Raw genomic sequence first — 13742 nt, forward strand, 5'->3', positions numbered from 1 at the left:
TTTTTAGAATTGAGGGGTAGGAGGAACCAGGTATCCACACTTCAAAGTCATTCTGTTCTCTGCAGTCATATTTCTTGATTTAAAAAAGCAGACATAGCAAGTGATAGTTCTTTCCTGCTTAAACGCCTCATCTGTACCAGTGGTATTAAAACTGCTCTCCCAAAGCCTTGCTTCACAAGAAAACTGCTGATGGGCAAAATCATCTGCAAAGTAACAGACAGTAGCGTGTGTGTGCTACTTTGCATTGTAGTACACACACACACACCACCCAGAGCACCAGTAGCAGTTTCCCCTGAATGATCATCTTGACCTAGGGAAATTTTACTTAGTTTAGGTGATGTCTTGCAGAGAAAAAGCAAGGACTCTCAAAGTTATCCCAGATCCCCTAACCTTAAACTAATCGGGTCCAAGATCTGTATCAATATATAGCATCTTCTGCTCATTTCTCTCGGAAAGTACTAGAAGTTCTTGTGTTTGGTATTCAGGCTCACTCCATTGCATAAGTTATTGGCTTTAGTTGACTGGTGCAGCATAGTGATTGATTCAAGTCTTTCATTTCTGACAAAAATATCCTTCTTCATTTTTCTTATGCCTTAAATTTATGATAGTTCATTGATCAAAGCAAAGCAAGCTGTCGGAGTATGTCAGTGCAGCAGTCAAGATGGTTCCAACACCTGCTCAAGGAGCTCTATGAATATTCAGACACAAAGCTGTCTCCAGGTTGTTCAGCAATGTAGGCAAAAATTGTATTTGTCTGTCCCAAGGAAGAAGATTCAAGTAAAGCCACCCTTACTTCAGAAAGGGGAGCTAAAAAGGACAGGAATAGAGTGGGCATAGGAAAAAACAAGGAGAGAGAAGGGCTTGCTTCTTCTGCCAACATGAAAGTGGGGAAAATGGGTGGTATCAACTCCTGTGACGGTCTAGTTCTCTCCTTTCTAGTGACCTAACTGCACAGGTAGACTTTGACAAGGGCAACAGCTGCCTGCCTTGATTTGTAAACTTTTCACATACTGGAGTATTCAACAGCCCCATCACCAATCTGACTGCATCTAGAGTTCTAAACAAAACCAGGCGAGGAACTGGTCTGCAACCTTAAGAGAAAATGGTACAGGATGTCCACACCATGTCACAGAGCACATGGTCCTGAGTCACATAGACTTTATGTCTCTTGATTTTATGGCATATTAAGTATATTGACAGTGATTTTTTTTTTCCACTTCAAATTATCTGAAATAACATGAGGTCTGTGTTGCAAACCAGTGTTATACATTGCTTGACACAGAGGTGGCATGAGGTCTTACAGAGATGTCTGAGGGAGCAAGGTCTGCTGAAACATTGGGCAGATGACAGTGAAAGAAGCCAAACCTGATGCAATCTTATCCATGCTGTCTAATGGGAGCAGTGCCTGGCACATACTGTCCCAAATAATTCCCATGTATTGTCTCAGAGCATTAGTTGGCATGATGCAAAGCCAGGATGGATAGCTTGCTAACATTTAGCAGTACAGATTATCAGCGCTGGACAGGCCAGCCAAGCTCCTATTTATACTTCAGCTTCCAGAAACAACCAGAAGCATTCTCTTGATATCAGTGGCATTACAGGTGCAGAATTTAATGAGTCAGTATTATCTATAAGAAATGCTCAGCTGATCAGCTAATTTTTGTTTCTAGAGTTTTCAATTGGGAAAATCTTAATGGGGGAAAAAAAAAAAGACTCATATGAAGAAAGATCTGATTCTCTCTATCTCTTCTTGTGAAAATTGAGAATACTCTTTTTTCAAAATAGTCAGTAAGGAAAATATGTGGAGAAACCAGGGCTTAACCAGTCCTCACACAACTGGCCTGGAAGGCTGAGCTGTAAATCAACAGCTCAGATGAAAGAGAAGCTGCAGAGAAGATGAAGTCATACTCTTCTCATTGCTGCATGGGGCAAAGCAAGGAGCAATGGGAACATGCTGCAGTGAGGGAAGTTCCAACAGGATATAAACAAAAAACCCCAAAAGTTCCTAATGCGAGAGGTGCAGCATTGATCAGGGCCCAAAGAGGCTGTGGAAACTCCCATTCTTGCCCTGAGCAATGCAATCTAACTTTGAAGTTAGTCTGGTGCTAAGCAGGGAGGTTGTCAAGAGACCTTTAAAGGTCCCTTCTAACACAAAATATTCTATGATTTTTAGCAGGTTGAAAACCTATTTTTTTTTTATTTCTAGCAGTTAGAGTGTGTAAACCAGTTTTAAACTGATAACAGTCAGGTGAGTGTATGTCCTTCATGCTGTCTTATTTTCCTGGTACTTCCTGTAGAGATGAAAAGTTGAGATCTTGGTAAATATCTGAAGAAATAGTGAACTGACAAGTAAAAATTTTTGCTTAGTACACGTGATAGTAACTGGCAGAAATAGCTGGAGTTGAGTAACTGCAAGAAGAAATCTCTCAGGGGCATGTCTGACATGTTACAGCAACTCAGGGAGACATACATCTGATGCAGAGGCATCAAAAAGAAAGCACGTGGCCAGTATTTGCAGCTATTAAGGCCTGTCAGCACTGTGAATCATTAATAATCCCTATTATCCCTACTACAGCAGTTGTCAGTAGTTTTGCCGCATGGAAATACTAGATACAAGCCAAGTTCTAATGTTGCTAGGTGACTCACAGTGGGACACCTGGGCTGGCTCTGACGCTGACCTTGCTCCACTGCTTGCAGCAGAAATGACAACATTACGTGTTTTCCAAGTGCAAAAAATGCATCCTTTCTATCTTTCTCACCTTCTCAGAAGAAACACTGAATCTGAGAAGGCTGTTTTCTGCATTGGTTGTGATTAGGATAATAATAATATAGAAAAAAAGACTGAGGTCTCACGTTTTTCAAAAGAGATAGAGTACCTCTCTGACTTCTTTGTACACTGCTATGAGTAATTGCATGCAAAAGTCCCTGATTTTACTGCCAGCATTGCATACTTATCGTGGTCGGGAATCTTCATTCTGTCTTTCTGGTAGTCCTCCATTATGTAGCCTTCCACTTGTAGGTCATGATTTTTGGTGTAACCACTGCTCCCACCATCATGTTGAACTTAATCTCCATTGTTCAACATTCTCTGAAATTTCATGGGGCATCTATTACTTTCTTTTTTGTAGCTCGTCAGGTTTGTCAGACTTTCTTATTCATTACCTGCTTAAGGTGAAAACATCTTTGCTTTTGCCTTTCTGATGAGAAAAAAGTGAGGAGGTTGAGTGTGAAGAAGTAGTGAGCACTAGACAAGGGTGATAGACCATCTGCCATAAGGGATTGGAAGACATTCTTAATTTAACATATAGCTTGTGACAGATTACTTGTACAGAGGAATATGATGAATAAGAACATGGCACAAGTCAAAGCGCATGTGCAATATCAGCAATAGCCCACGCATATGCTGAGTCTGCTCAAAAGAATAGCATCTAGACTGCACTGAACTGATTTCCACCCAAACACTCTGGACATTAATCCCAGTCACCACACACATGAGAGTCAGCGAGCAACATGTATGCTGACCTCAGAAACGTAGGCTTTCAGGAGAAGCCTTACCTGCTCTGAACCTCTTGAGGTTTTCTGGAAGCCAAACCTCCAGTAAATATCATTTATATCTAGACTAATCAGACACAAGCAGCAAACTCTCCTTATTCTAGAAATCTATTTTTTATGACAGGCATTTGCACTAGAGGTGGCTCTGAATTGACATTGACTCCAAGCAGTCAGATTTCAGGCATAACCCAATTTGAGATCCTCAGCCTAATGACAGGCAGAAGATGTTGATAATCAACTGTCTCCACATCTTTGCAGGTTCAAAATGTATAACCTTTGTACATGTGCTTCAAATGAAGGTATGTTTAGTAAAGCAGACGTGAAAACAGCATTCTGGAGCCTTTAGTGGTAAATTCTGTGACAAAATTGGTTAGAATCCAAGACAAAAACTACAATGGTCAAATGACTACCAAAAAAAGAGTTGTGGATATTTTTAATTCATGTATCAGCATCCTCTTGCATCCTTAATAATAAAAGGTCCAAGAATCAGAAATGAATGGATATGTTTGTACTGCATAGAGACAAAGTGTTACGCAGGCTGATTTTTTCTGCAGCTATATGGGCTTAAAAAATTTAAAAAATTAAAAATAGTAGAATGTTGTTTTTAGCAAGTTAGATTAGAAGGCAATGATGAAGCAGGTAGTGTGAAAAAAGGTATCATCTTTACAGCTTCTTTTCTAATCATAAACATACTTCAATTTGCATTTCTTTTCTAGTGAAAACTGCTGCTGAAATAAATTTAAATCACATGCATGCTCTCTCTGAAATTATATTTATGATTCTATGGGTGCAAATAAGTAATTTGGTCCTTGAAGAACCAAAGTCAGTATCTATTGAACATTTCAACATTCCAAAATGAGAACTAGACAGTGTTCCCAGCCAAGTGAATAGACAATCTTGTATTGATTTCAACAGCACAGGAGCAGATCCTAATTCCTTTCTTTTCCAGCAGAAAATCTGCATTTTGTGCCAATGAGTGCTTTCAGTTGTTAGCTGGTCAAAAAAGACTCCTTTTTTTTTCTGTAAACAAGACTCTTTCTCCTCATATCCAGTGGTAATACACACTGTCTTGCAGTATGGATTACCTAGTCTCACTAAGAGTGATACAGGCTTAGTTCATCAAACAGGCAAATCCCCCTCTATTCTAAGAATATCTGCTCCTGTGCCCTCAGGGCTCATCAGACATAAGATTTTACAAATCTCGGAAACAGTGACAACACCAGCCAGAGATCAGGCAAAGCATTTCAGAACCTTCCTGCCTGCTTCCTCTCTCCAACTTCTCTTTGCATCACAGGTAAGAAAAGAAAACAGAAAGACCCAGACTTAAAACGGAGTAATGAACAATGCAGAAAATGTCTTGTGCTATGGTGCCTTCTCCTGATGTCAAAGTCTGACAACTTCTCAGAGGCACCAGGGAACAGAAATAGCCACATGGTACTGCCAAATATTCCACAGATGAGTTCAGTGTCAGGGAGGTTTGTGATCACAGCAAATGAGAGGTGAATACTGAAGATTGTTCACAAAAGGCAAGCTCGGACCTTACAAATGCAAACACACAAGTAACTAAAAAGTTAGCTTCATCCTATCAGGAAGGTGGGGTATGATATGCGTGCAGTCAGAAATCACAGTCAAAATGACATCTGCTTGACATTTTTATATGCACAATAAAGCCCTGGAGAACAATTTGTAGATTATAAACTATTTTTTGAATTAGTGAATTTTCAGTGAATTTGTATACAAACCATTCACAACTGTGTTACAAGAGATAAAATTAGTCTACTAAAGTACACCAAAACATTCACTGAACTCTCTGTATCAGCTTCTGCTACAAAAAGGTCAGTTATAAAATGTAATATTATCTGTAGAAACTCCTAATTATTTTGCAGATCATTCTACAACTCTCATACAGTATATGATGAAAATAGGCTACGAGTATTTAAATTAGACAAATATGCCCTTTAAATACATCCTTTTGCCTTTGTATTTGTACAGTACAAGATTTCTGAAGCACTACCAAAGTACAAAAAAATCACACTGTTAATGGTAAAATCATTGCTTTTGGATTATAGTAATATGTTACATTCACAGTCATGGAAGTCACGAGAGCATCTCCTCTGCATTTCATGGTTTGTTGTTGACACTGGATTCATGTTATTTGACAGACTCTAAATAAAAATATGTGCTTGGAAACACTGGATTGTGACTTTACAATGCTGTTCTGGAATAGACAAGACCAGGGCCACAACACTGGTTGCATCTTTACTAGAAAATAAAATGTTCCTCTGCATTGGCACCCAACACCTTGTGTGGTAAAATTCATAGAAAAGCTCCTGGCATGGTTTTAACTGGTGCAGAACTGAGTACACCCAATTTCTGGCTACATTTCAGGTGTTAGCATGGGACACGGATTATTCCTAATAAGCAGACAGTATAAGACTACCCTGCTTTGAAAACAACAAGCGTTCGATAATACAAGTGTGGGCTACATCACTCCATTTAGCCTCCATGATAAAGAGGAGGCCTGGGCACATTCAGTTTGTTAATATAGCCATAGCCAGTACATACTGCTATGATAAACACAAGTGAACTATTCAGAGGTTTGTTTAGGAGAACTCCTTTTCATTTGCTGGAAAATAAAACAAGTCACTGAAATCTCGTACACCATATATGCAATTTGCTCACTGACTCACTGAAACAAACACTTTGAACAGAATAGTCTACATTGGCCTAAACTGGCATGGTGTTTCTACCTGACCAGTGTGTTCAAACAAACAAAATGCTGGTTGGGAGAGAGGAAACTGTTCCGAACTAGGGGTTTTTGGGTTTTTTTTTTTCTTTTTCAGTGCAGGTTAATATTATGTATGTATTTTTGTCATGAAGAAAAGCAAAGAGAGTAAAAATAGCTCTCAAGTGAGATAGCTGCTATCCTCTGTTCCTGGAACCGTGACAGCCATTATATAACTCAAAAGAAAATTAAATGATATAAACAGCATAAGCTAATTGGTTTTATATCAAGCAAAATTATAATTAGTTGAAGTGTTTTGTGGCAAAGGCACTGACAATATGTGGCTGTTCCTCAGCCTTAGTGGTGAACAGGAATCCTGCCATGTGTTTAAAACTTATTCATCAGGCATTTCCATGGAAACACACAGATGTACAATCCTTGGATCACTTATTTTAGAAACTGCTGCTCCCAAGGTTCACTCTGGAGTGAGAACTTAGACCAGGAGAGGGTGACGGGCTGTAACTCTGATCTAGGAATCTCCACATGCAGCTATTTGTTGGGTCTCACAGCAGGATAATTTAGGTGAGGAAAAGGGCATCTTGCATAAAGAGAAAAAGACTGAAAATTTGACTTTGATTTTCCTTCTTAGAGACTGCCTCAGAGTTGGGAAATGACAGCACCGGAAAGAGCCCGAAGAGTTCATGAAATGGCCAGATGCCCCCAGGGAGATTAAGATGTGTTAGCGAGATGCTGTAGTGAGAGAGACTTTGGTTAAATGTAGTGACTGGTTTTGGTTGTCGAAAGTTGCTCTCTTACATACCCAGATGGCAGTCAGCTCTGGTGCGACTTCTCAACGTTAAGAAAAATCCTTCCAGGTTGGAAGGGGCAGGTCTCTGAAGCCCATTTACAGTGACAGCCCACCACCATGTGCTGGAGAGCACAGCAGCTCCTTGCTCCTGCTACAAACCTATAGCCACTTGAGAAAATGTGGCCTTTACCTCTCTCTGTCGGTCGGCTCATGTACCACGAGAGACAGGGAAGGTTGGTTGTGATGCACAAGGACTTGAAATCAACACAAAACTTTTTGAAAGGATCAGTAAAATTCATTGGATGAATAAAAAGGTGCTTCATTGTTAGCAAGTGCTTCTATAGGAAATAAATGCCGCATGAAAAGCAGGCGAAACGGGTGCAGCATATGACTGGTAGACATCCCTGCATGGGCATGTAACCATCAGATTTCTCCTGATGTCAGTAATAAAACCAGCACCTGTGCCCCTCCCAGCCCTGCTATGGTTTTTAGTACACTTTCCTGTTTCTGGTAAGAGATGCTCAGGCAGGGAGGTCTAGGACATGGTTGGCTTTAACAGCAAGGTTATAAGTAAGGTATATTCTCAAAGGCAACAGGGGATGCTTCCACCCTGTCTCTGAGTTCATGCCAGGCTCCAGCTGGGAGGGTAAAGTAAAATATTCATAATGCCTTAATATACCACACTAAACCAGCATTACTAGTCCAACATACAAGTCTCAAAAGCCAGAGCCTTCATAGGCTGTTCATAAGTATTTGAGGGGTCTATTACTGCAGTGATGTGATAGCTCCCGTGGACTGAAATCTCCTTAGGCACAATAGAGAGGTAAGCACAGAGTGTGAAGCCTTAACTCTAGATTTTCTGACTTTGGCTTAAGCCTGCCTCACAAGGTTCCTGCAGCGCCTTTTTATTGTGTTGATTTCGTCATACATTATATAGCATCAGTGATAACGCAAGTAGGCACACTGTCACGAACTGGGGCAAGTTCATTCAGAACCGACTGCCTTGTGACACAACTTCCAGCCCTGTCGCTACCATCAACCTGAATAATGCTCTATTTAGAGGCAGCAGCAAACTGAAGAGATGACACAGGATGGAGCACACAGTCTTAAGACACAGTATTACTATCAGGTTTCCACGCTACTGTTAACGGAGAGTCAGGCCAGAGCCCTTCTTGTAACACAGGCTGTGGGCTGAACAGAGGCTTGGCTGGCAATGAAGCAGACCAGGAGAAACAACCAGTCTTCAATACATTTTCTTTTCCTGGCTATTTCAGTCATCCCTAAAACTTTGTAAGGGTCCATGATCTTTCTCCACAGGGATGAGCCCGCACATCTTGAAAAACCTACAGGTGCTGTGATACTCCACAGACAATCTGCTATGTAGCACACATCTCTAAAGTGAGAGACTAAAATGTTCTTCAGGCTATACTGACACACCAAGAGCACCCCTTGTGCAACCCTCTGGGCAAGAGCTCAGGCTTCCCAGGTAGCTCCTCCACACAAAAGCATTTGGCTCTACTGCCCAGGGCAGTGCCAGGTGGACACACTCAAGCCTCTACAGCACCAGAGACAGGACTGCTGTGTCAAGCAGGAGCTTTGATGGGTTTATGCCTCCATTTCCCAGCCAGGCAAGAGATACTCAGAGGCAACCAGAGCTCAGGGAAATGAAGTACTTCCCAACCAAACCTACTTACTCCCAGCTCTCTGCCAGAAGGTCACCACTCACAGCACCAACATGCAGGTCAACGCCCTGGCTATTCAGGAAGAGCATCTCCATAAACCAGCGGTACAACATCACATCAGTGCTGCTATATTCAGAGTCAAGCACCAAGGCAGAACCAGCAGAAGCCTTTTTGCTTCACAGCCTGGTGTCAGAAGAATAGCAATTAGCCAGAAAGTTAAAAAATAGGAGTTCAGGATCTGAAATTCCTGCAGGAGTAAGCCCCAGAGAGCAGAAGGTTTTCCAGTAATAGGCAACAGTTACTGTGCTGGGTTCAGCTACACAGTCATTTTTTGTCCTTAGTAGCTGGTGCAGGGCTGTGGTTTTGACTTTCAGTCTGGGAACAACGCTGATAACACCGATGTTTTTAGTTGTTGCTCAGTAATGTTTACTCTGACCAAGGACTTTCTCAGTCTCATGCTCTGCCAGGGAGGAGGGGAAGCCAGGAGGAAGCAGAGACAGGACACCTGATCCAAACTGGCCAAAGGGGTATTCCATACCACAGCACGTCATGCCCAGTATAGAAACTGGGGGGAGTTACCCGGAAGGCCCAGATCACTGCTCGGGTCGGGCTGGGTATCGGCCGGCGGGTGGTGAGCGGTTGTGTCCTTTTCCCTTGTTATTCCTCTTATCATTACTATTGGTAGCAGTAGTGGTTTGTTTTATACCTTAGTTACTGGAGTGCTGTTATCTCAACCCATGGGAGTTACATTCCTCCGATTCCCCTCCCCATCCCTCCGGGAGTGAGTGAGCAGCTGTGTGGTTCCAAGTTACCGGCTTGACTTAAACAATGACAGTTACCCCAGACCTCACCATGTCCTCAGCTTCATGCAAAACACATTTGATTAAACCACTCTCCTCCCCATTACACTTTCTTTTTCTTGCACATAAACATAATGTAGCTATATATCTCAAAATACTGGGAAACTAAAGGAAAAAACCCACAGTTACTGGCATTTGGGGGTTTTAAATACTTGTAAAGACATTTACAGAGGAATGCTGTTTAGGTCCATACAGTTAGAGAAAATGGTACATTTGAATCAAAGGCTGCAGGCATACTGAATTAAAATGAAATCATGTTCTGAAGTACTGTATGTTTTACATTGCTGGGAGAAGGACACACAATTCCCTGTCTCAGTATCAGTGAGATTGATTTTCTATGGAAATGTGCTTGAATTGCTCTTGTTATGTATTACTCTGTAGCCTGCCTTTCCTTCAACAAGAGTAGGATTGGTTCTTTCTATAAAACTGATATTTCTTGGGGTTTTTTTATAAACTCCTTATACTTATTTAATATTTGCCCCATAGCAATGCAACTGATAGAAAAAACAGCTCAACAATTGCTCATTTTCTCTTCTCATCTTCTTGGCTAAAGCCCCCGAGTGAATTTGTTTCCTCATTTATATCTGCTATCTCCCAGAAGATCTTTCTTGGTGCATAAGAAATCTCATATATTAAACTGTAAAGGGGGGGTTGGGGGTGGGAAGAAAGATCTGCTTAAACACATCTTGCAGAATTTAAATATGGGTGTAGAAAGGATGCCCTAATAGATAGGAAGTGAGAACTTTCTTTTATGGTATTTCTATATAGCAATAAATTGAGGATGCTTGGCATCATTTGACTTGTGTTGTACATTTAAAAGGTGAGCAAAAATAAGGATAATAATTTTGCTGGTTACTAGCAATTTCATGCCAGTACTACAGAAAGAAGCTGTGTGTTCACCTAGAGAAATAATAAGAAGAATAATGCCTGCCATTTTCTTGTTTGTTTGTTTTTCATGGCAGCTAACGTACTGGAAGAAGACTCAATGGAGCAGGACATAGAGAGCCCTGTCGCTATTCATCAGCCAAAGTTGCCCAAACAAGCTAGAGAGGATCTGCCAAAAAATATAAACAAAGATTGTGCCAAGAGAAAAATCCAGAGGTATGTTAGGAAAGATGGGAAATGCAACGTCCACCATGGGAATGTCAGAGAGACTTACCGTTACTTGACTGACATCTTCACTACCTTAGTCGATCTCAAGTGGAGGTTCAACCTGTTGATTTTTGTCATGGTTTACACTGTGACCTGGCTCTTCTTTGGAATGATATGGTGGTTAATTGCCTACATGCGAGGAGATATGGATCATGTAGGGGACAGCACGTGGACCCCATGCGTCAGCAACCTCAATGGGTTTGTCTCAGCCTTTTTATTCTCAATCGAGACAGAAACCACCATTGGGTATGGTTACCGGGTCATCACGGACAAGTGTCCCGAGGGAATTATTCTGCTTTTAGTGCAGTCTGTTTTAGGTTCTATCGTCAACGCTTTCATGGTTGGCTGCATGTTTGTGAAAATATCCCAACCCAAGAAGAGGGCAGAAACCTTGGTTTTTTCTACAAACGCAGTTATTTCCATGCGGGATGGAAAGCTGTGTCTGATGTTCCGAGTAGGAGACCTTAGGAATTCACACATTGTAGAGGCATCAATACGAGCCAAGTTGATCAAATCCAAACAGACAAAGGAGGGGGAATTTATACCACTCAACCAGACAGATATCAACGTAGGTTATTACACAGGGGATGATCGTCTCTTTTTGGTTTCACCACTGATCATCAGCCATGAAATTAACCAGCAGAGTCCTTTCTGGGAGATTTCCAAAGCCCAGTTGCCCAAAGAGGAGCTAGAAATTGTTGTAATCCTAGAAGGAATGGTGGAGGCAACAGGTAACATTTCTTATACTTTGTATAAGGTAAATGCTTTAATTTTAGAAAGGAAAACAGTGGTTTTGCTTCACTTTAAAAGAATCACTTCAATAGTCATTACTTTTGAAAAAGGCATCAGTTAACTGGTTAGCTTCAAAATTAAAAGCATGCCCAGTTTAATTGTCTGTTCCATCTTGCCTAATGGAATTAGTGTTGTTTCTGCTCTGTTTGGAAAATGGGATAGCCTTTCTCATTTTCTAAATTTTTCACAGCATGTCACCCAGTTATTTGTCATTCTACACAGAAGCAACTCAACTAGTAGGACCTGATGGGATAAAATGGTTTAGAAAAAAAAAATCAATACAAATTTCTGGGTTTTAATAAACATGGAAGGACTATAGTTCCTGCAGCTTCGAATCACCCGTGGGTAACTGCAGAATAACTGCCTGCCACATGAAATTCCTAGCCTGTTCGGATCCTGTAGGAAGTGATAATGTGTTCAGTTTTCTCTTTTTGCTTGTTTGCTTGTTTTTGTTTTAACTTGTAACATTGGGCTTGTTTCATGTTAGTTCACAAAAGATCTGCTGATTTTGTATTTCACTGAGGCCCCTTACACACTGCAGAAGTTTACAGAACACTTAAATCTGGTATATACAAATATGGCATTTTATGTCAGCAGAAACTTGTTGAAAGTCTATTTGGTCATCTCCTAAAATCATGCAGCAGAACATCAGGTATCCCTTGACACAGAGAAAACAATGCCTGGAATTCACAGCAAATGGACTAGTAATGTTTCTGCTCTGCATTAAAGCCAGAATATAGTGGGAGTATATGTACTCTAAAGCTACTGTATTTCCCACAGACAGAATGCCAATATACTTGTTCTAGGAGGCTTGGGTTTTTTCCTGTTAATGACAGCATCAATCTCTGAAGTGAGTAAATATAATCAATAAGAGGTAATGGTGATTAAAAAATGAAGAAAAGATGTGTTTGGGGAGGAAGAAACACTGAGTATAGGAATAGAAGAACAAGATCTGCCATTTTTCCCCACTAATATAGCAAAAGCTAAAGAAGTTTGAGGATGTGGATTACACATCTCTGACCGAGGTACAATCTTTCTAACCCTGAATCATAACTGGAGCCAGGAAATAAAGAGCAGTCTCTTACTAAAACATGTGTGTGTGTTTCACACATCTATTATGTGGTGTCAGAAGAAAACTGCATTTGTCACCATATAATAAATGTGTGAGACAAAAATGGAGCAAAAAAAAAAACAAAAAAAAAAAACCAAAATTGAAAGGAACTTGGCAGAGAATTTGAAGTGGTAAATGCAAGGCTTCCGAAGCAGGCAAGTAGGTGATACTGGAGAGAAATCAAGAGGAAATTGGTGTTACTGATACATACAGTAGGCACAAGGTTTCAAACATCTGCATCACCTTTGCGTGAGACAATGAGGAAATTGCTGTTTGTTAGCAATTAAAACCATTTTGAAATCTCTGAATTGGAACTAAATGAACTTGACATCCCACAGAGTGGTGGGTATTTTCAGGTTTACTGAACGCCATCTTTTCCAGAAAAATAATTGGCAAGTAGTAGGAGTATTAAAAAAACCACTCACAGACAATACCTATGTGATCAAAAGACAGTACACTTCTGCAGTGCATCAAATGTAGCTTTGTTGTCTTAAGCCTTGTTCCTCTTTATTGCTTAACCCTTGCTTCCTTACCCCATCTTTACCCCTGCACACTCACACAGCTCTCTGGGCTCTTTGCTGCTCCGATACTCAGCACATTTTCCACTTGGCCATTATCAGCATTCACCAGAGGGGGCTACCTCTCATGCTGCTCGGGCTGCCAAAGTTAAAGTTCCAATGCCAGAAGAGTTCATACTAGCAAAGAAAATGGATGCAACGATTTGAAAGCCATGAAGCCATCAGGGACTAAGGTGTTACCCTGGCACTGGATAGTTAGCTACATTTACCATTTTAAGCTTCTCCATTTTGTTCTGTTTGGGTTGGCTCTCTAGCCACATGCGATATGAGGGAGGGCATCAAATAATGCTGCTTAACTTGGCATCAGAAAGATTAATGACAATTACCAGCACAATTTCTAAAGCATGTTTGTGTGGAAGTAGCCACTTGTTCTGTGCTTTGCCCACATGTACTGGGTTATTTTTCTTGAAGGTGCAATCAGACCCACTTTCTACCAATACCAGACATTTTCCCTCTTTGAATTTACAATTTTATACATATAT

The 13742-nt window shown here is 40.8% G+C and overlaps 1 protein-coding gene across 1 annotated transcript; it reads left to right on the forward strand.

The window, feature by feature from the left end:
- Positions 1-631: 631 nt before the first annotated feature.
- KCNJ6 (potassium inwardly-rectifying channel, subfamily J, member 6) lies at positions 632-11536 on the forward strand (the record flags this gene model as incomplete). The annotated part of the gene is made up of 2 exons (XM_010015141.1): positions 632-647; positions 10590-11536. A coding segment is annotated over exon 2 (924 nt), but the record flags the coding sequence as incomplete, so codon positions are not given.
- Positions 11537-13742: the final 2206 nt, after the last annotated feature.

Source organism: Nestor notabilis, unplaced genomic scaffold, assembly GCF_000696875.1.
Source record: "Nestor notabilis isolate BGI_N333 unplaced genomic scaffold, ASM69687v1 scaffold10495, whole genome shotgun sequence".
NCBI classification, from domain to species: Eukaryota; Metazoa; Chordata; class Aves; order Psittaciformes; family Psittacidae; genus Nestor; species Nestor notabilis.